At 41.8% G+C, this 26,370-nt stretch overlaps 1 protein-coding gene across 3 annotated transcripts in view; it reads left to right on the forward strand.

The window, feature by feature from the left end:
- The first annotated feature begins 247 nt into the window (after positions 1-247).
- Positions 248-26,370, forward strand: part of LOC136632934 (potassium channel subfamily K member 16-like) — a 33,739-nt gene continuing 7,616 nt past the window's right edge. The window contains exons 1-5 of one of the 3 annotated variants that reach the window (XM_066608228.1): positions 248-413; positions 17,616-18,046; positions 22,231-22,351; positions 23,819-23,985; positions 25,803-25,977. In XM_066608228.1, the coding sequence (XP_066464325.1) occupies positions 17,852-18,046; positions 22,231-22,351; positions 23,819-23,985; positions 25,803-25,977 (658 nt within the window). In that variant the 5' untranslated portion in view covers positions 248-413; positions 17,616-17,851. The remainder of the gene's footprint in view (positions 414-17,615; positions 18,047-22,230; positions 22,352-23,818; positions 23,986-25,802; positions 25,978-26,370) is intronic. The other 2 variants (XM_066608229.1, XM_066608230.1) reach the window with 2 other exon arrangements.

A 26,370-nucleotide genomic window follows, 5' to 3' on the forward strand; every position in this document is an offset into this window, starting at 1 on the left:
TCTGGTGCGGACGCCCATGTTTCTCTATGGGTGGCTTGAACTACGGATCGTCCACGTGGGTGCCCCGCAATTCAATTCCGCCAGTGGACATCGAGCCTAAAACTGCACTTCATGTAGGGTGACATGAGGACTGCCAATATCACAAATACCAGTAGTATCCTGCAAGCAGCTGATAAGTGCTTACTGCTGGGAGTTTTGGCCACACCTAAAGTTAGTTTGCTATATAGTGGATTTCATTGGTTGTAATCTATAACTACTGATGCTTCTAAATACAGTATGTTTGCCTTATTATATCATTGCTGCACCAAACCTTCCTATGGATTATGGGACTATAGCTGCTGCTGTCTCTTCTAATCAACTGGTGTCTGCAGTTGTCATTACCCATGATCTACTCCCACATTTTCTCCACCATTGTAAGTACTGTAGTCTTTTATGTGAAACTTTTTTTATACTTTCTTTTCCCTTTCTTAGACTAGATTCACACAGTTTGTCTATCCTGTTGAACTGACCATCTTTTATTCCCCAAACGAATCTACTAACGGATCCATAAGTTTTCAAAGAGGCTTCCACGATGGTTAAATATGTCTGTTCCTCGCCATTTGTCAAGTGTCTGTCAGGACCTGTCATTTTTGAAAGGAAAGAACAAGCTGAAACTGTCCTATTTTTCTGTCGCGACAGATCTGCTTTTGGTACGATGCAAATCTATGGCAACAGAATGCTACAGAATAGGCATCCTATTTCACCGTCCTGTTTGACATGCATTTTTTTTTTTGCAAGATAAAAAAACAGGATGTTTCAACAGGATGCAAAAACCTGGCCTTATATCACGTTACCCTGAAACACTATACCTTATGCATGGACATACAGCACCCATCTAGTAACTGTGTCCCACGGCCTTTCTATAAGTAATGCTATTCATGGAGAACCGCAAGCTTCTGTTGGGCTACATTAAAGATATTTTAATTATTTATGATCTTCTAGAAGTCTATTTAATTGTAGGTAGACATGAAGACAATAACATCTGGAATTTGGTCCTAAGGTTGTGGCTATATCAACTGAATGCACTCAGTAGCATATGGCCGCCTGCAGACAGCCGGTTCGGATTCTCGCAGCCGAACCCGACCCGAGTGCCTGCAGAGAGCAGCGCGGAACTCACCCGCTCCCGCAGCTCCAGGTCTTTCCTGTGCCGGCTGCCGGTGCATGCGCAGAGCGGAGCCGGCATCCAGCGAGTGACGTTTCTGTGCGGGGCTCGCAGAGCCCCGCACAGAATTGTAGCATGCCGCGGTTTGTTTTCTGCGCGGGATTTCACACAGACAAACCGCAGCCGCCTGCATTGGATTGCATATTGTAATGCAATCCTATGCAGGCGTGTATGGGCGGAAATTCTGTGGGGAATCCCGCTGTGGAATTTCCGCCTGTCTGCAGGCAGCCTATGGCTGTATTCAGAGGCGTAACTTGAAGCTGCTGGGCCCAAATGCAAAACCTGTAACATGACCCCCAACTATAATAGTGCTTTATTCATAGTACCGGTCTTCTTATATGGAGAAGAGAGGCCTTATGGGCCCCCTAAGGGTCCTGGGCTCCTGAAGTGACCGCATCCCCTGCATCCCATATAGTTACACACCTGGCTGTATTCCACCACACTTGGCCATACGGTTGCCCAGCATGGAATTTATCATGAAGGTGTGAATAAGCCCATACTCTGTAAACTTAGCAAGTTATACAAGATTTGCTTGGAGTTTACAACATCGCACAATTTTTGTGGAATTACGGTTGCAAAATTTGTACTGCAATTCCACAACAAACTACAGTATAGTGTCAGTAAATGGAGTTTTAACAAACCGCAATCACTCATGGTGGCATAATGATGTAGGACCAGGAAGAAAAAATTTAGGACACATTCACTCGCAACAGAAAAACTTTAGCAAGAGCATTTTAAATCCACAGTGGCCAAATCCGCACCAAAATTTGTGGATTTGACCATATTTTATAGTGATCTCTTGCAGATTTTAACTCTTGTATTCCAAGGGTTAAAATCCGGAGCATAAATAGGCATGCTATGAATATTGAACCCGCAGCATTTGCAGAAATTTTCCATATCATGTGAAGAAGATTTCTGAAACCTTCTCTGCATGGTTTATACTATACTTTTATGTATACTGGGTATACTTATGTGAGGATACCAATTATATCTTAATACTTATTTATGGATTATCATCCTATATCAATATAATCTGTGCAGTGGTTTTACAAAAACGTGGATTGCTTATACTAATAGTCAAGGAATTTACCAACTAATATGGAAATTCTGTGTCATACAATACTTAATAATGAAGTCACGAGCTCTTGGATTTTCTTCCACAGGCCTTTTTAAATGTTGCTTATCAAACACATGCCAGCATTGCATATCTTGGAGCTCGGCACCTCTTCTTGGTGGTTTTCAGGGGGAGTATGCCATCCTGGGCAGGCAGCCATACTGAGGAGTATTCAATAACCTAGCATAAACAGGCATACTGTAATGAATGATACACTATTACATGCTAACTTAGCTGTGCCCTATAAAGGCCTTTCAAAGAAGAGTCTGGTCTAAAAGGTTTGGTGATGGAAAAACACATCTATAAATCTAGAAGCATGTCCTGTGAATGTTGTACTTATTGTGGGAGGTATAGCTTTCAGTTTAAGTAGGACGCACCTTTTTAACCTTTTTTCAAAGCACAATCACATCCTTTCATGCATGCCAGAGAAATGGTTAAAGTAGTTAAGCAGGATATTCCAGACCTGCTCCAGTCTGTAAAACTAATTAATATAAAGTATTAATTTAATCCAACACCTTCTCATCATTAGTAAATCACTATATAGTAACATACGGCAGGACTTAGAAATTGTACGTACTTTAATACTTTAAATTTGTGCTATTTTAGATCAATGTGCAGAAAATAGCAATGAAATCTTGGAAGGAGAAGGCTAAAAATGAGGAGCCATAAGGGGCATCATGCTCCAATAGGGACCATCAGTAGCGAAACCAGGGAAGATGACCCTCGGCTCATGTTCGATAAGACCATTTAGGCTAGAGAGGTGTTAGATGAGCTTCTGTCTCATCTGGGGAGGGATCGGACTGGCCATTTGGGCCCTGTAGTTTCTGAAGAGGATGGCCACAAAAATAAAATTTTACTAAAATGACCTGTAACTTAAATCAGACCTGTTATCAGACTATGCCGCCCTACGTAAGGGCAGCACAGTATAGAGACAGAACCGCTTTCCTAGCCAAAATGGTATAAAAAGAACTATTGCACCATTTGACCAGTAGGGTTGATGAAAGAATGCACTAGGCACATTTTTTCAGATGTTTTCCCCATAGGTTTTTCTACAGGAAAATAATGCCTGAAAAAATGCACATAAAAACTGTAAAAAAAATGCCTCCCAAAAAACATCTTGTAAAGTATGCATACAATTCCTAGTATTTTATTTTACAATCCCAAAGAATATGCTGAAAAAAAATCTAATTTCTACCACCTATACTATTCGTACTTCGTACAGGAATGAAGCCTTTTCTTTAACCTCTGTGGAGTGACTATGGAGCAGGCTTGGGAGGGGGGTTGAGACCACTTCATGCCTGGTGGCTATCAGCTATTTCAAACAGCTTGCAACCACTGGCTCACAGACAGCTCTGATCATGGCTGTTTATCTGCTTAGATGCCATGGTCAATGCTGACCACAGCATCTAAGCAGCTAGCCAGAGGAAGGGGGTACAGCAAGATTGGCAAAGAAACGTCATAGCACAGAGTAGTAACACGAAATGTTACTTCCTGGAGGATGAAAGTATTTAGTAAAACAGGCACGTCAGGAGAGCTATTCAGTGTACAACGTGTATATATATGTCACGATCACTTTCTAAGGTATACATTGATGCACTTTTATTATTCAAAAGGACACTTGGGATAGGCCAATATATGTTTGATTTAACTGTATTGAAAAGCATAGTCTATTATGCTTTTCAATATAATGTGATCCCACAAAAAATATATAAATATTATATATACAGTACTATGCAAAAGTTTTAGGCAAGTGTGGAAAAAATCAGATCCATGTACATTCACAGATCTGTGGTTAGTTCTTCAAGATGTTTAGAACAACCTCCCTGCTGAGTTCCTTCAAAAACTGTGTGATGATGAATTGATGCTTATGTAGGCCTTAGTCAGACGGGCGTTTTTTCGCGCGATTTGCGGATCGCATGACGGATGCGCATCCGCAAATCGCGTGACCGGTGCCCGAAAATCGCCCGAAAATCTGCTCCTAGCCACGTTTCATTAGAAACGGGCCGGAGCTGTCCAGCGCATTGCATTCAATGGAGCCGGCAATACAGCCGGCTCCATTGAAAGCAATGCGCTGCGGGCGAGTGTGGGATGAATTGTCGGGAAGGGCTTAAATATATAAGCCCTTCCCTGCAATTCATCCAGAAAAGTGTTAAAATGAAAAAAATATACATACTCACCTGCTCCCGGCAGCCGGAGTTCCCCGCGGCCGTGGGTGTGAAGGGGGTGTGAGTCAGACCTGCCTCTGATTGGCTCAGCGCTGAGCCAATCAGGGGGCAAGTCTGACTCACACCCCCTTCACACCCACTGCAGGCCGGCCGCGCGGAATTCCGGCTGCCGGGAGCAGGGGAGTATATATATATTTTTTATTTTAACACTTTTCTGGATGAATTGCAGGGAAGGGCTTATATATTTAAGCCCTTCCCGACAATTCATCCCGCGCATGCCGGCAGCCCATTGCTTTCAATGGAGCCGGCTGTATTGCTGGCTCCATTGAATTCAATGGGCAAACATCATTCTTCTCTGCCACAGCTGTTACAGCTGTGGCAGAGAAGAATGATTTGTCTACTATATGTTCTCAATGGGGTCGGCGCTGCTGCCGCCGGCCCCATTGAGCGCATATAGAGAAGAGAACAGGAATCGCAGATAGGTGCGATCTGCGATTTCTGTTCTATAATTTATCGGACGAGCGCATAAAAAGCGCTCATGTGTCCGATACCATTGCAAAGCAATGGTTTTAAAAAATCGCCGGACGCATGTGCATGCGCAAATCGCGCGAAAAAACGCCCGTCTGACTAAGGCCTTAAAGTCAAATTGTGGTCGCACCAAATATGGATTGGATTTAGATTTCTTTTTTGTTCATTCACTTTGCATTTTGTTACTTGACAAAAATAAATTCCTAACACTTCTATTTTTGAAAGCATTCTTACTTTACAGCATTTTTTCCAACCTGCCTAAAACTTTTGCCCAGTACGGTACACACAAAACATGAGAATAATTCAATGGCAGATGTGTAGAGCTGTATATATTTGGAGATTATGCTTAGGAGCTCTCTTCAAACATACACCTCAACCGTAACATGAACGGACACTTTCTCTAAGAACATGAGTGCAATGAAAAGACCACAGCACAAAATATAAAGATGTGTGTGGTATAGAAAGTACTGTTTTAGGCCGTTCACACGGCCAAGAAAATCGCACGAGATTTATACGTATCTTGCAGGACTATGAACCCTATTCTTGTGATTGGGGGCATACACATGAGCGATTTATAATTTTTTTTGGGGGGGGGGGGGCGATGCGGGAAACAAATTGCGACTGGTCCTATCTTTCGGCGTGCCATCACATTGTCTATTGTTTTCAAAGGGGCTGGCAGCAGCATTGCACCACGTGCTAGTTTCATGCGAGTGCGATGCAATGCGAGGTCTCCCCATTGAAAACAGAAGCACTGCAGCCCCACAATACATAAAACCCAGTACACAGCTCTAATAGACTTCTTACTTACATTCTACTTCAAAATGTGATTGTTCCCAGCAAGAGAAACCAAGTAATCTTTTAAATATGATACCTTTAAATGGCTAACAAAAATACATGATGTTACAGCAAGCTTTCAAGCCTCTCAGGATTATTCCTTGGGCATAATGAAATAGATCCGAATCAGTGGACTATTTAAGTATTTATTTCTCTACTCATCTTGTTGTAGTATTCCTTTAAGTGCAAATTAATCACATTCATAACTGTGCCTTGTCATAAGTATGTGTGTATATATATGCATGCCTCTTCGCATCTATTTTGTTAGCCTGAGGAAGATTCCTGAGAGGTTCGAAAGCTTGCTATAACATCATGCATTTTTGTTAGCTATTAAAAGATATCATTTCTACAAATTTACTTGGTTTCTCTTGCTGGGAATAATCACATTTTGCTCTACTGGTTAACACGGTACCAAACTTTTTTCATTCTACTACAATTCACACACATCCTCAAGTATGGCCCTCCAAATGAAAGAAAGCCAGCATGGCAGCCATCAGTGACCGCTATAGACACTGAGTATGAATGGTGCAGTGCTCTGCAATTTGAGTGGGCCAGTGTTACCTTGGTTAGTTGTTTCTTTTTATCTGAAACTCCTGAGATATGTGATCTCAATTCTGACCAGCTCAGATCTGCTTGGGGGTTATGGATTCATTTTTTAATCAGATTCTCAGTCTTTGTGCTGCTATTACATGATCCCTACCACAGAAATGATGTTGAGGGAGACACAAAATCTGTCAGTCATTCATGATGATCACACAGTTATAATAGACAAAAACATAGCACATCTTTCTGACTGTATACTTATGGGCTGTAGCTTTTTTAGGTGAATATAGAAAGTAATGATAATTAAACTGTCAACCAGCAGGCAGAAATGGCACAGCCTCAGCTAATGCATCATGGGATAGATAATAAAGTGAAAGTAAAAAATCTCAGGCTCAAGATAATGCCTGATGAGCATCAGACAGGAGGTTACACTGCAGGGAAGGGACTAAAATACACATAGGAGACCACCAGTGTGACAGGCAATCAGGTAGGCATGCATGGGAATGTGTGTTTTCACTAGAGTGGCCCCTTAATACTGCCATAGTGCTCTGCCAGTGTACAGTACTGAAGTAGTGCTTGTCATATTCCCCAAAGTCACAGTGAAAATAGTATTTGGATTTTCTCACATCACATGTGTGATGTACATTTAGCGTGTATGCCAGAAAAGTGGGTTATATTAGAATGACATCGGCCAAAAGAGTGGCCTTTTGGCCTTGTGTGGCCGATATATGTCAGGTATGTAATAGCATAGAAAACTACGCCTTTCCATTCAATAGTATTCAGTTAAAAATGTATACTATAGGTGACAGATGCCACTGTATGGCATCCATAGGAAGCATCCTTTTAAAGTATATGTTCTGGTGAATATATAAGACGGAGGTCATAAATATGGTGTATACAGAGACATAGTTATTTAACCCCTTGACTGCAGACATTTTTTGTTTTTTCATCTTCAGAAGCATCATCTTTAGTAAATACTAGCTTATATATCTGGTGTTACCCAGGTATCCCTTGATGTCCTTTCCTTTTTTAATTTTCTTTTTTAATTCTGCTCTCATGCTGTTTCGGGGTCTCTGCAGCCCTTGATGTCCTGACTCTTTCCACAATACTTGAAGTCAAACCTTATGAAATTCTGCAATTTCTCATGCACATAATATTCTGGCTATTCCCCTTTCCTTTTGAATTCAAACCTTATGTTGTTCCAAGGTCAGCCTTTGATGTCCTAGTTTTTATCCTTTCTTTTTGAATTCGGGCCTCATTATGTTCTGGCGTCTCTGTAGCCCTTGATATTCCGACCCTTTCCTGCTCATTCCTAAGTCATTGGTTACTTGTCTGACTCGCTCTTAGTAATTTCACTTTCTTTGGTTTTGGCTGGACCTGTGCAATGGATTTCCATTTTTTTGGACGTCTAAATTATTCATTCTGAATCACAAAGTATCTTATTTTACCCTAGATTATACAATATGCCTCATTTATTAAAACTGTGTAAAAACTGTTTGTTGCACATAGCAACCAATCATCATTTCTTAAGCTGCTCTTGTAAAATGAAAGCTTTGCTGTAATTGGCTGCTCCGAGCAGCAAACCATTGACCACTCCCTCAATATTTTAAGTTGAATTATGAAGAGTGTGTGTACCAAGTTTGGCTGGGATCGATCAAGACATGTAGGAGCTTATGAAAACGCAAATAAATATACAAACAAATTTTCACAATTAAATACATAGTGTCACGTCCATGCGGCACACATGCTCAGAATGGACGTGGGGTGACATTCACAACCACTGCACTTGATAGCACTATGCACTGTAGAACAGTGCACACCACAACAGAAATTCGAAAACCAGTATGTATAGCCCGGGCGACACAAGAGTACTACTCTCAACACGGCAACAGAGAAAGTACACACTGCTGGAAAGAGACACCAACCTTGCTATGCTGAACAGTTGTACCACTCCAGGGAGAAGGAAGCCTGGCCCTAACTTAGCAGGGGGGTGAAGGGTCCCTGCCTAAAAGCGGAGTAATTGCCTCGATAGAGGTGGCTCCAGGGTCTTCTTCCTGGGCCCTGATTGTCTCTATAGAGGCCCTGAACCGAACAGCAAAGCAATACAGAAAATACAACTGAAAAGTAAACTGCAGCAACTTATCTGGAAGTAGCGGTACACCCAGCACAGAAGAGCTCCACTCTCCACTACTCCTCTATGGAGCTCAATAAACAGCACTGAGCCAAAGGAAGGGTGAGAATATAAAGTTACTCCACACCTGAGAACTAGCACAGCAATCAGAGAAGCACCCCTCCAACCTTCTCCCAGGCATGACTAATCCAGCATGCATCATGCAGCAAAGAGGGACAACTCCAAGCAGTCTTTACACATGAAGGATTAACTCGTGTCCTGCATAACAAGGTGACAGGTCTTGGCCTGCGTTGAGGCCACCATGCTAAGATGCTGTCATAACCAACAAGCCCCGACACGTAGACCGGGAAATGTCAGAGATGAAATTGAGAATAAACTCTCCAACACTCCTTTTTTAATGTGGGAATTTTTGGGCTAAGTTTTACTTTAAAAGTATTGAAAGCTTGATCCAAGATACAGCACTGCACATGAAGCTTTGCTTCTGTATTGCACACAGACTAAAATGTAGATGAATGTAGACCCAGGAGGTTTGTTATATGGGGCAAAAGTGATAGTGGAAATGTTCTCGGAGATGTTTCCCAGAGGATGAAAAGAAGATCATATTAGGCTAGTCCAGTGCTGTTATTTTACAGTTGTTACCACCAGAGATTTTCCATGACATAATCCCATGCTACTAACTTTATTGCAGCAATACTTTCTTGCTATTATTTTTAACCCCTTCCCTCCCCATGACGTAAGGGTACGTCATGGGAGCGGGGTACTTCCCGCAAAATGACGTACCCTTACATCATAGGGATAGCGCGAGATCATAGCAGACCTCGCGCTATCCCGCAGCGGGAGCTGTCTGTCACTAGTAGCCGGCCTCTCACTGCAACAGCGGGGGGCATTGGAGATGTGCCCACCCGCCGTTAACCCCTTTCCTGCCGCGATCTAAGTAGATCGCGGCAGGGAAAGGGTTCACAGAGGGAGCGCGTTCCCTCTGTAACTTCAGCCGGCTCTCGCGATAACATCGCGACAGACCGGCTGGTTGCTATGGTAACAGGACGCCAGATACCAGCATCCTGTATTGCCGTTGCCTAAGATAGCTATAGTAAGCGATAAGGCATGGCAGGAGAGAAGTTCTGCCATGCCATATCGTAGCAATCATTAGTGCTGCACTGTAAGTCTCTAAGAGGGACACAAATGGTGTAAAAATAAGAGCAAAATAAAGTACAAAAAATAAAAATGTAAAAAAGAGTTTAAAAAACCCTTTTTTAAAGCTTTTTCTCATATTAGCATAAAAAAAAATCCCACATATTTGGTATCAACGCATCCGTAACGACGCGTACAATAAATTGAACACGCTTTTTATCCTGCACGGCAAAAAGTGTTAAAAAAACGCTAAAAACTGAGGCAAAATGCAAATTTTTAGCATTTTGTCTCCCAAAAAATGCAATAAAAGTGATCAAAAAACGTATGTACCCCAAAATGGTACCAAGAAAAACTACAGCTCGTTCGCAAAAAATAAGCCTTCACAGAGCTCCGTCAATGGAAAAATAAAGTTATAGGGCTCTGAATGCAGTGAGTTTAGAAAAAAAATAATAGTTTTCAAAAAAAGGGTTTTTATTATGGATAAGTGGTAAAACCTAAAAAAAAATAACAATTTTGGTATCTTTGTAACCGCATCGACTCGCAGAAAAAAATGTAGTGTGTCATTTATGCTGCATAATTAACACTTTAAAAAAAAATCTATGGCAGAATTAATGCGTTTTCTCTCCTTACGATCATAAAAATAATAATAAAAGTTTTACAATGTAGTCTATGTAACTAAAAATGGTACCAATAAAAACTACAGTTCACCACGCAAAAAACAAGCCCTTATACGGCCGCGGCGACGGAAAAATAAAAAAGTTATGTCTGTAGAAAAATGGAGATGAAAAAATACCAAAAAACGTTTGGTCCTCAACGCCAAAATAGGCCATGTCCTTAAGGGGTTAAAGATTTTTCCATCACAAAATTATTTTTATTGCTTGATCCTAGAACACTGAAGAACAACTTTCCCTGTAGTCTTTGTTTCCCTTTTCATTAAATTCCAATAAAGACACATTTTTTACTGTATTCCTACTACTATGCTGAGTACAAGTCATCTATAGTTTTTGCCCAAAAACTCCTTTAAGGCCCTTTGACACAGGTAAAGCTTCCATTAGAATGCTTGTTCGCCCATTCATTGCTCTATGTAAATGCTTATTGGCTGATCACAGCTTTTGCGCATCCAGAAAAATCCATTGATCTTGTCATCACATCTTCCCGTATGAACTGAGCTGTTTTGCTGACAGTGATAGATGTGAATGGGGGACAAATGATCACATTGGCTTTCCTTTATAAAGTCTGAAGTCAGCTTGTGTCAAAATCGAGGTAAATGAGTGCCGTGCAAGCTTGGCACTTGTCAAACTTGAACATCAGCCAGAGTAAAAGGATTAAGGCCCTTTTACATGGGCTGGAAAAAAAAATTGGACTTTGACACTTGATTCACTGAGAAAAATTTCACAGTGAATTGTTCCTTGTGAACATATCTTTAGAGCCCTGCTTTACTGCTTCCTCTTTGACTGGAAATTCACTACTAATTAGTTTCATTGTCTTGGCGCTATATGAATGCTCTGATGAATGACTGTCTACGTATTTTTGTTTTTAAGTTGTTGTTGAGCCTATTTCCCTTTATTATAATCGGAAATACAAATTCTTTTATTGGGATGACACAGCTCAAAGAGATTTGCTGTTTGCTGCAGATTTCCCAGACTCATCCATCATATAAGAACACGAAGGAGGTTACTGATCCATAAATAAAGATCTGTATAAGGCTAAGTGCCACTGCATTGGTGCACTTAGCCTAACGTCTAGGCCAGCATAAGGTCCCTGCAGATACTTTAACGTTTCATAGGTCCCTAATCACCAGATGGAGGTCAAAGTAATTTCCTTTTGATCTCCGTTTGACCAGAATACATCAGCATAAGGTTTTTTTCAAAAATATGGGAAAGTGTAGCAGACTGTGCAATCCTATATAACGACCACTGTGAAAAAAATATACCATTTGGTATACATACTGTTTTATAATGAGTCCCTATGGGTGATGGAAGCCATTGTATGACATTTGTCATAAGCTTCCCATAGGCTTCTATGGGAGCTTCTATTGCTGCGATCAGCCGGCAAAGGGGGGGGGGAGAGACAGCTTAACATTGCTAAACGCTCTCCTCCTGGCTAATGAATTCCGTGCTGCGGCGTTTATGTGCTGCAACCCCGGCTGTGTGAATGTGTGAGAAAACACAAGATTTAGCAAGAAAATTGCAACCCCCATATGAATAAAGCCTTATAGACACCACTAGGCGTATCAACCCAATTACACACTTTAGTGTCATCAGCAGCAAACAAGCTTTACCTGTTAAACGTCTCCTGTTTCACTCTGGAACATATTAAAACAGGCCAGGCTCTTGTGGTCACCACTTGTAATTCTTCCCTGCCATCTACTGTTGGAGATTAATAATTGCACTCCTGACTGATGTATGGAGAACTGCTCATGCTAAAGTTTCATTCCTGATGAACCGATATTACAAAAAATAGTCTCTGTTTAGTTATAAAGTAATCAGCCTGGTGCAGTGATCTCTCTGCTCAACAACTCCGCTCCAACAGGCGCGCTCACTGTATCTCTCCCATTCACGCTCACCTTCTCTATGTTCTGCTTAATTTATACAAGGCAATGCTGATGCCGGACAATAAACCACACACAACATGCACTATAATAAAGCACGGCTGTGTTGCTAGGGCCACATTGAATGGACTAACTACTGTTTATTGTATTCTTATTCTCAAGAAAGCTACAAAATAATTCAATGGCAAAGGGATTTCCTTCAGCATAAAAATAGTGTCTGGGTGTTGGTATCAAGCATCTATCTTGGCACCTTACAATGTCTACATAAAGAACCATTGTTAAACACATAGGAGACTTCCTACGAAAACTGGCACAAATAAAGGTAATGTTTATCAGGGCATTTTAAGATTTTCCTGGCAACAATATTGGCACTTGGTACATGATGTAGCGATAGAGAACAATGGCTGGGGGTATTTGTTTCTTGAGTCTCCTTACAGCTACTTCTTACTCATAATTATACCATATATTCACTTCAAGAATAGGTTTATGAAGCTGAAGTCCCAAACAAGCAATATGTATCATTTATGTGAACCATCGTTAATATCTGGGATTATTGGAAATTTCAGAGGGCAGACGACCTCTTTAATGATTGTATTTCAACCAGTGGTGTAACTATAGGGGATGCTGGAGATGCGGTTGCACCTGGGCCCAGGAGACTTAAGGGTCCCATAAGGCCTCTTCTCCATATAGGGAGCCTAGTAGTATGAATAAAGCATTATAGTTGGGGGGCCCTGTTACAGATTTTGCATTATGGCCCGGAAACTTCAAGTTACGCCTCTGGGTATGGGTACAGATGGAGGGGTGGGAAGGGGCAGCTGAATTTTTGCACCCAGGCCCCTGAGCCTATGGTTACGCCCCTAATTTCAACCTACATATGGAAATGATGATGATCACCTGTTTGGTGTAATTGGTTAATCATACACCTGACTTTGTACAAGTGGACCTAGAAGAATTGATGCTGTTTTGAAGGTAAAGGGTCATCACACCAAATATTGATTAGATTTGGATTTCTCTTTTGTTCATTCACTTTACATTTTGTTAACTGACAGAATAAACTGTTAACACTTTTGGAAGGTAGTGCTGTTACACCAGTTTTTTTTGAGAAGGGTATCATCTCTTCTTAATGAAAGAATTTAGGAGGTGAGCGTGGAGACTTATAAGGCCATTCATGCTCTTCTGGGACATATATGCAAATAAGGAAGATGGAACAATATCTTTGCAGCACCACCTATTGGATGGCAGCATTCCTGCTATACCCAATGTGTGTCAGGCTGCTTTGGTATATACATGTTCTGGGGGTTACTAACAATTATATTTGCACTATTGCACTCTATATGTATTTATATACTAATTGCATTGTTGCTTATTAGAGATGAGCGAGCATACTCGTTAAGGACAAATACTCGAGCGCGAATTGTCCTTTTCGAGTACCTGCCCGCTCGTGAGAAAAGATTCGGGTGCCGGCGGGGGGGGGGGGAGCGCTGTGTTGCGGGAGTGAGCAACAGGGAGCGGGGGAGAGAAAGAGAGAGATCTCTCCCCCCCCCTCCCCGCTGGCACCCGAATCTTTTCTCACGAGCAGGCAGGTACTCGAAAAGGACAATACTCGCTCGAGTATTTGTCCTTAACGAGTATGCTCGCTCATCTCTATTGCTTATCTTGTTTACTGTGTATGTTTTTAATCTATTGTGTTTCACCCACCTTTGTTTGTTCTTTTATGATGAGATCTTTTAATGATGAATTGATATTTTGGATGATTGTCTGGCAAAATCTCTTTGTTGATGTGGTTTAACATGTGCATACAAACCTTTATTAACCCTTTAGCCTGCAAAATCTTTTTTTGTTTATTGTGCTATATGACTTGACACTTACAGAAAAAGATGTATGCTTTAAATTAAAAAAAAAATTAAAAACTGAAAACAAAAAAGCCATGAAAAACTTCCAATACATGGTGTTTTTACAAGAGTTTAGAAACCTGCAAAAATAGTGTGTGAAGGAAACCTTAAAGGAATATAATACAGACGTATTATAGATGAAATTATATCAGTATTTTATCAGTATTTGATCTATATTTACCTCCGTATTAGCATACATTGGTTTTATTTCGTACTGGGCAAATACAGATTAAATACTGATGAAATACTGATGCATCTGTATTTAATTACTTTTTGTAGACTATAAGGGGTATATTTTTCATGAAAAATGTATTTTTATTAGCTCCGTTTTATAGTTGTCAAAACATGGACCTGTTGCGAAGCGCCCACCACAATCGGGAAGTAGAGCCGGGCTGGTATCACAACATCCGTTATGGCCCATGTGATCATAACTTAGGTAGATGCCTGGTGTCATTCGGCGCTTGGTGCTGATGAGCGTCTCTTTCTTCTCACTGCAGGAGTTCCCATAGGAGTACTCTGTCTGGAATTGCTTGATATTTCCTGTCACTGCAGAAGTTTGCTTCAGTGCCGTTTGTTGGGAATTCCTCAGTATTTAATATTCCCTTCTTCTCTTTTGCTATCCGCCATCGCTATTGGGCCGATCGCCCTACTTTTAGGCAGGGCCTGCGGAGCCAAAGTTGGTTAAGGAGAGCATTCCCAATCCTATATTGGTGTTTCCCATGTGTTGGTGTCTTTATTCCATATGTACATTGGTCCATTGTGGACATTACTTGTGTCAAGGTTTGACGTGTTGGTGTTGTCGGTAAGGGTCGCCATACATGCGCCCTGTACGAATGTAACAGGACCGAATACAGATTAAAAATATACTTGCCTGAAAGTGGCCTTAAAGGAATTATCCCAGAATTGACTTCTATCACCTATCCACAGAATAGGTGCTTAAGGTCTGATCATTAAGGGTCTTACTGCTGAGTCCCCTACCAATCCCCTGTGGGTTTTGAAGCTGCAGTTTTCCAGGGGGGAAATCTCGCGAAAGGAAAGGAAAAGAGAGAGAGTGTTGAAGTCAGGTATTAATCAAATCAATATCACTATTTTTCATCGTGTTCAATTGCCTTCTTAGTTCTGCATCTTCGTGTACCTGTTACAAATACCTTTATGGAAGACTGTGAATTCAATTTATATTTCAAATATCAAAGTTAATAAATATGTACACTCCCAGAATTCTAAACTATTGCTGGCCTTGTCTCTGCTATTTCTTCGGCATACCATCCTGAGGGTCCAGTTGGAGTTTTGGCGTCACTGTTGGCATCACTGGGCCGGGGGTCAGGGAGGCATGCTGGTATTTTAGTACATTATGTAACTGTATTATTATTATCTATTGTACTTTTCCCGGGGGAGTGGGGCACAGTCTGAGTTATGCTATGAGGCCCCATGAGTTCTTTGTATGCTCCTTTTACTAGTCTCAGCCTACTCACTTCATAGTTCCCTGTCATGCTGCAAGTTCTGGTCACTAGACCTGCAATCAGGCTGGTACACATCTTTAAAATACGCCTTTATACGCTCATCTGAAACTGACCATAGAAAGAAGAAATAAGGTTCCTGGTTCTGTATACACACATAGAACTTGGTTCTGGTGCTCTATTTATGTACTAAGCTTGGTTCTAGGAATTGTATTTATGTCCTGAGCCTGGTTATGGTATTGTATCTATGCTTGGTTCTGGTGCTGTATGTATGTTATGAGCTTGGTTCTAGTGCTGTATTTATGTTATGACTAGAGATGAGCGAGCGTACTCGGATAAGCACTACTCGCTTGAGTAATTGGCTTTATCCGAGTATCGCTGTGCTCGGGTCTAAAGATTCGGGTGCCGCTGCGGCTGACAGGTGAGTCGCAGCGGGGAGCAGGGGAGAGCGGGCGGGAGAGAAAGATCTTACCTCCGTTCCTCCCCGCTCTCCCCTGCAGCTCCCCGCTCCGTGCCGGCACCCGAATCTTTAGACCCGAGCACAGCGATACTCGGATAAAGCCAATTACTCGAGCGAGTAGTGCTTATCCGAGTACGCTCGCTCATCTCTAGTTATGACCTTAGTTCTAGTGCTGCTTTTATGTATTGATCTTGACCCTGAGTATGTATTTATGTAGTGAGTAGAGATGAGCGAGTATACTCGCTAAGGCACATTAGTCAAGCAAGTAGTGCCTAAGCCGAGTATCTCCCCGCCCGTCTCTAAAGAATCGGGGGCCGGCGCCGGTGACAGGTGAGTTGCGGCGGGGAGCAGGGAGGGGGGGGGCGGAGAGGGGGGGGGGAGAGGTAGATCTCCCCTCCGTTCCTCCCCGCTCTCCCCCGCCGGCCTCCGAATCTTTAGAGACGAACGGGGAGATACTCGGCTAAGGCACTACTCGCTCGAGTAATGTGCCTTAGCGAGTATACTCACTCATCTCTAGTAGTGAGCTTGGCTCTGGGGCTGTATTTCCTATTAAATAATTATTAAATGATTATTCAAACTCCGCACTATTGTGCAAAACATCAGGTAGATAGGTCCTGCCCTATCTTTCTTGCATGTTGAAAAACTACGTGCCAGAAAGATAGTGCAAGTCCTAATTTTCCTGCTAGTGAAAACAAAATCCTTGAATTCAATGGTTATGTATAAGAAGCCCTTCGGGTGCACTCACACACTGTGGATTTTGGTGCAGTTCCACACTGAAATCTGCAGCATAATATTTGTTCTCTGGCTTTTGGTGGGAATCAGTAGCAAAACCTGCGTCAAAATCCACATGTATGGTGTGGATTTTGACACAGATCTGCAGCTGATTTCACCCATTCCATTGCAGGAGAGGTGTGACACAGATCCACATCCAATTCTGTACCAGTTGTGCAAATTAAGATTTTGAATTTGACACTGATTTGGTGCAGATAATCCACTATGTATGAACGCACCCTTATGGCTCATTCACACTATTGCGTTTTCATTGCATATCATGCGTGCGTTGCATGGACATATATTTTACACTGAACGATTATCGGTCAGATTCTCGCTGGATTGCGTCAGTCTCAGCAATAATCATTCAGTGTAAATGCTTGCATGATCTGAACGATAAATAATTCGTCCATCATTTGTATCGTGCAGGCATAAAAAAAATCAAATGACAATCTGCCTGTGTAAACAGGCAGTTGCTCATCTATGAACGACTGCCTGTTTACTGTAAACAGAGTTGGGTGGGCCGGAACAATCTCCAGCCCGCTTCGCCCCCATTCACTGAGCAATCATCGCTGGGACGACTCTGGGCACATCTGCGCCAGACAGTCATCTCTTATAAAAGGGCTACTAGTATGTAATATTGAAATCCAGGTTTGTCTTTTTTCAGAGCATTATTCCCATAGTGTCTGTACAAATTGATGGAACAATGTCCATTTCTAGGGACAATACTAGTGAATACGCCCTATGATTACAATGAAATCCTTTTGCTTCCTTTGGTTCTTGCTATTTAAACATATTATGTCATGATCATTCTGTCCTGCCTATATTTGCTTACAGGAAATGCAAACTGTGTCAGGATTCAAAGTACAAAGTTTGAGAGGGATGAGTTTTATTTAGCTCCACCCTGACCCATGTCAAGTCATTTGCTCGTCCCTTGGCCATCCTCTGTGATGTACAGATTCCTTCATTAATGAACATGATCTGCCAAGAGTCACAAGTACAGAAATAAGAACTGGATTTCCTGTTTCTCACAGGCAGATGAAGAACTGAGCTGATGTGAACGGAACTTCAGGATGCTTTCTGGGTTTATTAAAAGTGCCCTGTTAGGTAGTGGATTTTTAGTGTACCTCTTAGCAGGTGCCCTGCTCTTTCAGATGTTCGAAAAAGAAGCAGAGACACGTGTACAATTGAAAACAGAATACCATAGGTTGAAATTTTTGGAGAATTACACCTGTCTTACTAAAGATGCCCTGGAAGAGCTTATTCAGGTAAGCACATTTCTCCCAAGCTGAACTGTCATTTACATATCTCCGCCAAGATAGTCCTCTTGTAGCTATTAGGTTAGATAGGCAGGGATGTCGCCAAGGAATGAGATATTGAATTCGCAGATACCGTATCTAATTGCCAGCCATAATAGGGAGACTAAGTACATCATTGGCTAGCAACATATTTAGCTTCTAGTTCTGAATGCTGTCATTTTTTGACTCTTTCGGAGTAATGGGGCTAAAGCCCTGTCCTTATATATCTAACAATGCATTACACCTTCTCTAAGCTTCATTCAAATATTGCTAGTGACTCAGAATACTGATTTTGCTGTATGCAGTACTAGCACTTTTAGGGCTCCTGCACACTTGCGTTTCTCTTGCACGTTTTTTTACGCGATATCGCTGCGGTTTTTTAAAGCGTTTGTCAATGTAACTTTTTAATGTTATAAACGCATCGCATAAAATTGCAAAGCACCAATTTGCGATGCTTTCTTACCATTAGAAAGTCCCATTGACAATGACGTGAAAAAAACGCGCAAGAAAAACGCAAGTGTGCAGGAGCCCTTAGTCAGCGATGCCCTGTCCTTTGTATGTAACCTTACAATTCTCCATTTATGCCTGGAAAACAGGAGTTGCAGACGTATGTTTTTTTTCAAGGGCTTAAACAGATGAATTTCTTTATGCAGGTTTTTGCGCACGTAAAATTCACACCTGCAAAGCGTGACGAAACAAGCACATTGATTTCAATGGGTCCATTCTCATTAGCGTGTTTCTCAAATGAAAATGCTGCGTGAGAAAAGATAGCGTTACGCAGGAAGCTGTCATAGAAGTTTTGGCAGTTTTAAAACAAGTCAAGGTGAGGGTCTAACACTGCGGGTAACCCTTGTTCTTTCGCAAATATGCTCCTTATTTGCACATACGTTAGTCTGTGGAAGCCCTAACAGACATGTACGTAGTACAATGGCAGATTAAGGCCTCATGTCCACGGGGAAAATCAGATCCGCTGCAGATTCTACATGGAGAATCTGCAGCGGGTCCCTCCTGCCCCGCGGACATGAGCGCTGAAAATAGCAATTTAAAAGCATTTACCTTTCCGTAGCGGGCGGCGAAGCTCTGCTCTTCCTCACGGCCGGATCTTCATTTTCGGCCGGCGGATGAATTCCTGACGCCGGCGGCACGTCGCCGGCACGTCGTCGACGTGCCGCGCACATGCGCCGGGCACATCCGCCGAGCCGAAGCAAGGGAGATGCGGCCGTGAGGAAGAGAAGAGCTTCGCGGTCCGCTGCGGGTGAGTAAATGCTTTAAATTCCTATTTTAGGTCTCCCGCGGATCCGGACGGCTTCCATAGGCTTCAATAGAAGCCCGCGGGAGCCGACCCCGCGGGAGACCCGCATGAAAATGGAGCATGGTCCAGATTTTTTCATGCTCCATTTTTTAAAAAATCTCTTTTATTGACGATCCGCGGGTATTTATCTACCCGCGGGTGGTCAATGCATCCCTATGGGGTGCGGATCCGCGCGCGGGAGATCCGCTGTGGATTTTAAATCACATTTTGCCCGTGGACATGAGCCCTAAGTATACCATATACCCTGAGCTGTTCACACAAATTCTCCCCCAGTGAAACAATATCTGATAAAACATTAAATAAGCAGCCATACCAATAGCCCTGTTGCTGCTTTTCAAAAATTAGTATAGTAATCCCATGTAAATACAGCAAAAGCCATGTTTTCCAAAACGCTCTTTTTTTTTTTTACAAAAATTAAAAAAAACTGATAAATCACATATAATTGTTATCTTTGCGTTCATAACTGCACAAACATTGACGTTATTTGGCCATCATTGTAAATGCTAAAAAAAAAAACTGTTACAAAAAGCCAAAATTGATTATTGGCCTCCAAAAAAATTTTAAAACAGCAATGAAAAAGTTATACGCACTTGAAAACAGTAGCAATAAAAGTGGAAAACAAGGCCTCATAAGCTTCATGAACGGAAATATGTAAATGTTACGCATCTTTGAATGTGTCGATACAATTTTTTAAAGTGTTTTTATTGTGCAAAAGTAGTGAAATGTAAAACAAAAACATGTTTGATATCGCTGTAATCATATCAGCCCTGAGAATTAATTTATACTATCCATCTTGCACACTGAATGTAAGAAAAAACACAGCAGAATTACTGTATTTTGACACAGATTACAAGTATGTAATTATTATCTCTGAACTCACCATCATTCCCCCGTAGTAAGCGTGCACAAAGCTCATACACTCTGTAGATAATTCACTATGGATGAACGCACCCTTATGGTGGGCCAGTACTCATGGGCCTGTGGTGTATTCTTGCCCGCCAGGCTAAAATCTCGCTTGTACTATTTGTCGAAACTTAGGAGTCCTGGGGATGTATTATAATTAGAGATGAGCAAGCATGCTCTGATAAGACAGTTACTCGAGCGAGCATCGCTCTTCTCGAGTAACTGCATTCTCGTCCGAGCAGGCTCGGCAGGGAGCAGGGGGGAGAGTGAGCGAGATCCCCCCTGCTACCCCCGTTCACCCCCCACCCCGCAAGCCTGCTCGGACGAGAATGCAGTTACTCGAGAAGAGATACTCGCTCGAGTAACTGCCTTATCCGTGCGTGCTCGCTTATCTCTAATTATAATGCATAGTGGGGATCGCTTGCTAGTTTACTGCAAGGGAGTGAAAATGAGTTCATAAATAATAATTACATTGAAGTAGTAGTTAATGGTTATCTTAAAACCTGAACGAGTCTCAATAAGTGGAAAGATGCCTTACATGAGTGTCCTCATCTGTTAAGAGGTCTTATATCTATATAAGATGCCGGTTTCCTTTCAGACAGTTATTCTTTCACTCTACCCTTTAGCTGGCATCTTACGATCTAGTGCTAGATACTATGTGACTATATTCTAACTTTCATAGAATCATAGAATTGTAGAGTTGGAGCTTTAATTCTAGAGGATAATAAGTTTCATCATAAAGAAGGGTATTGGCACATAGTGACCAGGAAGATGGTGGACAGCTTTCTGAAGAAGACTGATACTAAAAGGTGGTGATCAGCTTTCTTAAAAAAAAGCTGATTCTCGATATTTTTAAATGGAGAACATTCCTGTAAAAATAAAATGAGTTTGGTTATAATACGAGCTATTACAGTTGTTTCTAGATCTGATATTTATGTACAAGATAGTAGGAGGGAGAGATGCTCTGATATTAAAAAGGTTGGCTCATCAGATACAAAGATATCTTTTTATGTGGGGCGGGTCGGCTAGGTGTACTTCCTATGTACTTATTTTAATTCTCATACTGAGCCATAAGCCTGCAGCCATTTGGCAGCTTCACTATGTGTCAACCATATAGGTTAGTGTGCTGATGTGTGACATCATTTGGAATGACTTGGGGATCCCATGCTAGGAGCTCAATGGCAGGGTTAAAGTAAGCAACAATAGATGTGACGGAATAACAAAGGTGCAGGGTGGGAGGCACAAAGAAATAGTGACCATAATATAAAAAATGTCCACTTTCAATAGAGTGTTTTGCCGTGGACGACAAAAATACTGAACTTGTTATTTTTGATGTCTTGGCTGCTCCTCATCCTTCATCAGGCGGATGGCAATCTTAGCTGGTGAAACAAGTTTGTGTGGAAGAACCACTTCAGATGGTGATTAGGGCGGCGGGTGGGACACAAAGAAAATTCTTCAAATGTTGTAGAAACAACTCATGGTGTTTCTCTTTATTGATGGATTACGCGGTTTAAGAACGTACCACTCTCTTCGTAAGATCATGCAAACAATTATGACATGTATTCCTTTTATAGCAAAATGCAAAGTTAACAACCAGCTTTTGAATAAGCTTTGGTCAGACAAGAATGTCCGATTTTGGTCTGTGAAAAACAGATAGATTTTAATCGGCATACATGTCCGTTATGCATCTGTATGCATTGCATGTGTCTGCTTTTTACTTCTGTTTTGTGATCCATTTCTTTTTTCTCGCGAACTAAAAAAAACTAAAAGAGGCCCAGTTTTTTTTCTAACATTGAGTGCACACCGGTGTCATCCAATTTTTTTTTGCACACCTACTGTGCAAAAAGCAGTATATGACCCCATTATCTGTTCGTGTTAAAATATGAACTCAATATTCATTTATTTGTAATACTAAGTTGGAGCTTTCTTTCATGAACAGGTTATTACAGATGCAGTTAAGCATGGCGTAAACCCTTTGTTAAATGGGACTTCAGAGGAGCAGACAAACTGGGATTTGAGCAGTGCCTTCTTTTTTGCTGGTACTGTCGTAACGACCATTGGTAAGCTCTGCTTCTATTATGCATTAAGTCTATGTTATCAGCATTGTATATTGTGTAATATTTTTTATACTTATGGGCGCAAATTTGATTCTTTGTTCCTCCAAAAAATGCCTTGTTTAAAAAACTGATGTAAGAGGCTCTTGGAAAGTTGCTTAAATGACTTGTGCCCCATTTCTCGAAACAGCTGTAATAATGTTGAAAGCGTACCTGAGTTTGCAGCAAGTTTAAAAAAAATATAACAGGCTCTCCATCTGCACTTATTTGCTGCAGTTTGCACCCTTTGTCATGTTTTTAAGTCCTGATTTTCAAGTGGTCTTCCCTATGTTTTTGCGACCCTGCTGTTTACAATCCACTTTTTAGGAAGGGAACGTGTCGTAAACCTACCGTTTTGCCAGAAGCTCACTGTCCTGTACTTCCTTTCCCTCACTTCCCATGCTGCATTGCTCTGTCTCTGGCCAAATCAGCAGGGAGGCAGTATCCAAATGCTTGCCCCCTCTACTTTCCTAGGATGACTGCATGAATCAGACATTCATAGACATTCTGGCCAAATCGTAAGTAAACCCTATATAATGTATGCAATCACGTGTGTACACATACACACACATGTGCTTAAGCAGCAGAAGAGGCAGAGATTGCAGTCATTTTTTCTGTAAATCTGTCAGCCCGTGAGTGCAGGAATGAAGCCAATGAAGATAGCCCTTCCTTCATACCTTGGAAAATATCCCAGCATCCTAGTAACTACAGAAGCTCAATACCTAACAACAGGCAATAAATTGCAGAAGAGCTGGAAGGGAGACCCCTAATCACAGCCACATCAAACTTGATTTACAGTGGTAAGAACAGTATTTTTAATGAATGTATATTATAGGATCTATGAGACACATGGGCTATTACTTGAGCTTAAGTTGTCTGAAAAGTTAGTGGCCCTTTAAGCTAAAACTAAAGCCAGCTGCACATGGACATATGTTTGCATTGCGGAATCTAAAGCAGGCGTCCACCTCCGGATTCTGCAGCAAATACCGCCCATAGCATGCAATGCAAAAATGCTTTTTCCTGCACACGAGCAGAAATCAATTGGATTTTCTGCTTGCGTAGAAAAAATTGCAGCAGGCTTTATTTTTAAGCAGATTCTGCGTGGATGACTTCCATTGAAGTCAATGGAAGCCATCCGACCCGCGGCCCTTCTGCTATTGACAGGTGATGATGCGGGAAAAGCAGGGGTTTAAAAAAAAATTCTGTACTGCGCATGTCCGACGGCTCATCTGCAGAACAGAAAAGAACAAGAAATGAGAGTTACGTGCAGATGCCGGCTGGGCACAGGGTTGGATTCCATTGCGGGCTCCCGCATTCGGAATCCGACCCGGTCGTGTGCAGCATGCCTAAGTTAAGTTTTTATGGTTTTTGGCCCAGTCATTATACAATACTTAATATACATGATTCTCAAAAAAATGTATTTTTTTATTTTAGGATATGGAACAATTGCACCCAAAACTACAGGTGGACAAATCTTTTGTCTATTTTACGCTTTATTTGGAATCCCCCTGAATCTTATTGTTCTTGGCCAGGTTGGCAAATATTTGTCCCGCTGGAGTGAAAGGTTTGGAGAATGTCTGCGTAGGAATGGAATGGGAAAGGTAACTAAGATCATGACCCTCACACCAACAGTTGTATTCACACACAGTTCAGACAGTTGTCTGCAGGCCTTCTCACTGAAACCTTGCCTCAGCTCTCCCTTTGGCTTTGTGGCAAAAGATCAGCTGAAATGTTCCTCCTTTACAAGAGTTCATGCGGTAGAATAGAGGCAGCTCTTTAATGCAAGGAGTGCAGACATCATCACATAAAGTATCGTAACTTTCTTTTTCATCATGGCAAAAAAGTGCAAGGAGTATATGGAGTTGACTCGGGAGCTGAGCCTACTCCACAGGCAGTGAGTGCCACCTGTGCTATACAGCTGCCACCAACTCCTAGGATCAGAAAAAACTGCTAACGGGCAGTGGTGGTGGTGTTGGGATTGTGGGGCACCAAGCAGTTGTCATCTTAGTACTCCTAATAAAATTACTCTCCGTTTCTGGACAAAATTGTGTCCAAGGATGAGAGGGGGCTGAGGTATATTTCCTGCAGTTGTTATTCTTTATCATCCTTCCAATCCATAAATTCCGAATCCTGTTTCATTACATCCAAGATGGCCAACGCAACCTTCAGACTACTTGATATGCACAGTATATTAGTAGTATTAGGGCCTCTTCACACGAGCGTATGCACATAAACTCCTTCCTCAGCGCAACGTATTTGCACCATGAATTAAGTAGATTTGTGCGCGTGTTGACCCGTTTTACTGTCCTTTTTATACATGCAGGGCAGGGGTTTTTGAGCACAAAGCACTACCACGCCCCAATTTAGAAGGCTATTTAGCTTTATGAGGTCCAGATGCATTATTTACGGCTCTTACCCACTAGCGATGCGAAAGTGAGTGAAAACACATGATTATGAAACCAATGATTTTCAATGGTTTAATTCTGATTTGCGATGTGTTCACTCAAGCCTCACTGACATACAAAAAAGCTGCAACATTGCCTAGTGTTCTCAATGGGGCCGGGGCCCCATCGAAATCAATGGGAGCAGATCATGCAACAGCCTTGGAATCCCCCATGGTGAGAAGAGAGAGGGGGTGGAACTACAGGGCTTTCCCAGGGTTTCCCTGAGAGAGGGGGTGTGGCTAGAGAGGGGTTGGGGCTAGAGGGATTCTAACAGTGAATAAATCTGTGGCCAAGAGAGGGGGCAGGGCTAGTGGGATCCTGAGCCGGCTACCTGAACCATGCAGGGATTCAGGTCATGAGTGAGAGCTTAGGACTGCATACTGCTGCCTTAACACTATGCGCCACAGAGAAGAACAACTGCAGTTCATATACCCACCTTCCTCTTGTGTCCTGGAACAGAATTTTGTACTGAAAATGTAGGGTTGCTTTAAGCTCTTAATAGGATGGTGGCACAGGCGCAGTACACTGCAGTACAGAAGTATTAGTACACAAGTGATCATGTTGCTTAAGCCGCTGGGTTCAGTGGTATCATGTCGTGCATGGCAGTATCATTTCTGAAGGCATTGATTGGCTGAACGGTCATGTATATAATGAAGGGCATGTCACCACTGTGGCTTCTCCCAGGACCAGAGCGGTGGGGACTGAGGCTTCTGTGCTGGTTTGGGTTGCACATCTAACTGGGAAGTATAACTTTTATTTTTTTATGCATTCACTGCTCATACGATTTTTTTTCTTTTTAATCTCAGAGAACATCTTTAACCCTTTCCAATCCAATTTCACTGCTTAGGTATTTGTTGTTGTTTTTAACATCAGATGCAGTTGTCCTTACTTTAAGTATAACTTGCTATTATGCTACTTTACTCATATATCATTTACGCACGTACAACCCTGTTAATATATTGTTTTTCTTTCAGAGAAAAGCAAAAATCCTTACCGTTATATATTTCTTGGTGGCTGGAGTCATTGTGTTTTTGGGAATACCGCCATTGGCCTTTAGCCAGATTGAACAGTGGACGTACACAGAAGGAGTGTACTATGCCTTCATTTCCTTAAGTACTATTGGTTTTGGAGATTATGTAGTAGGATCTGGTATGTTTTATGTTTTTTTAATTGTTATGACTCTTTTCAAACTTTTAAGAGTTTCCCTTGAACACATATGTCATGAAAAATTTATTATGTATACATTAAATGAATAATGGATGCCATAAAGTGACATAAATGGGAATAAAGCCAGCTATTACATTTCTAGCACTTCTGCCTCTGACACCGGAGTTGGACATGGAAATGGAATGGAAGGCTTTAGCTCTCATTGATTTCATTGGGATTGAAGCCAGCTATGGCGCTTCCCTTCCTGACACCGATGACTGAGGACAGGCTATCAAAAGTTTTTTCCCAGAAAACTCCTTTTGGGTACTCTGGATGTCTGGATAATTTATACTGTTTTTAAAAGAAAATAGGAAGGAGTGCAATGCCCACATGAAT

Source organism: Eleutherodactylus coqui, chromosome 6, assembly GCF_035609145.1.
Source record: "Eleutherodactylus coqui strain aEleCoq1 chromosome 6, aEleCoq1.hap1, whole genome shotgun sequence".
Taxonomy (NCBI): Eukaryota; Metazoa; Chordata; class Amphibia; order Anura; family Eleutherodactylidae; genus Eleutherodactylus; species Eleutherodactylus coqui.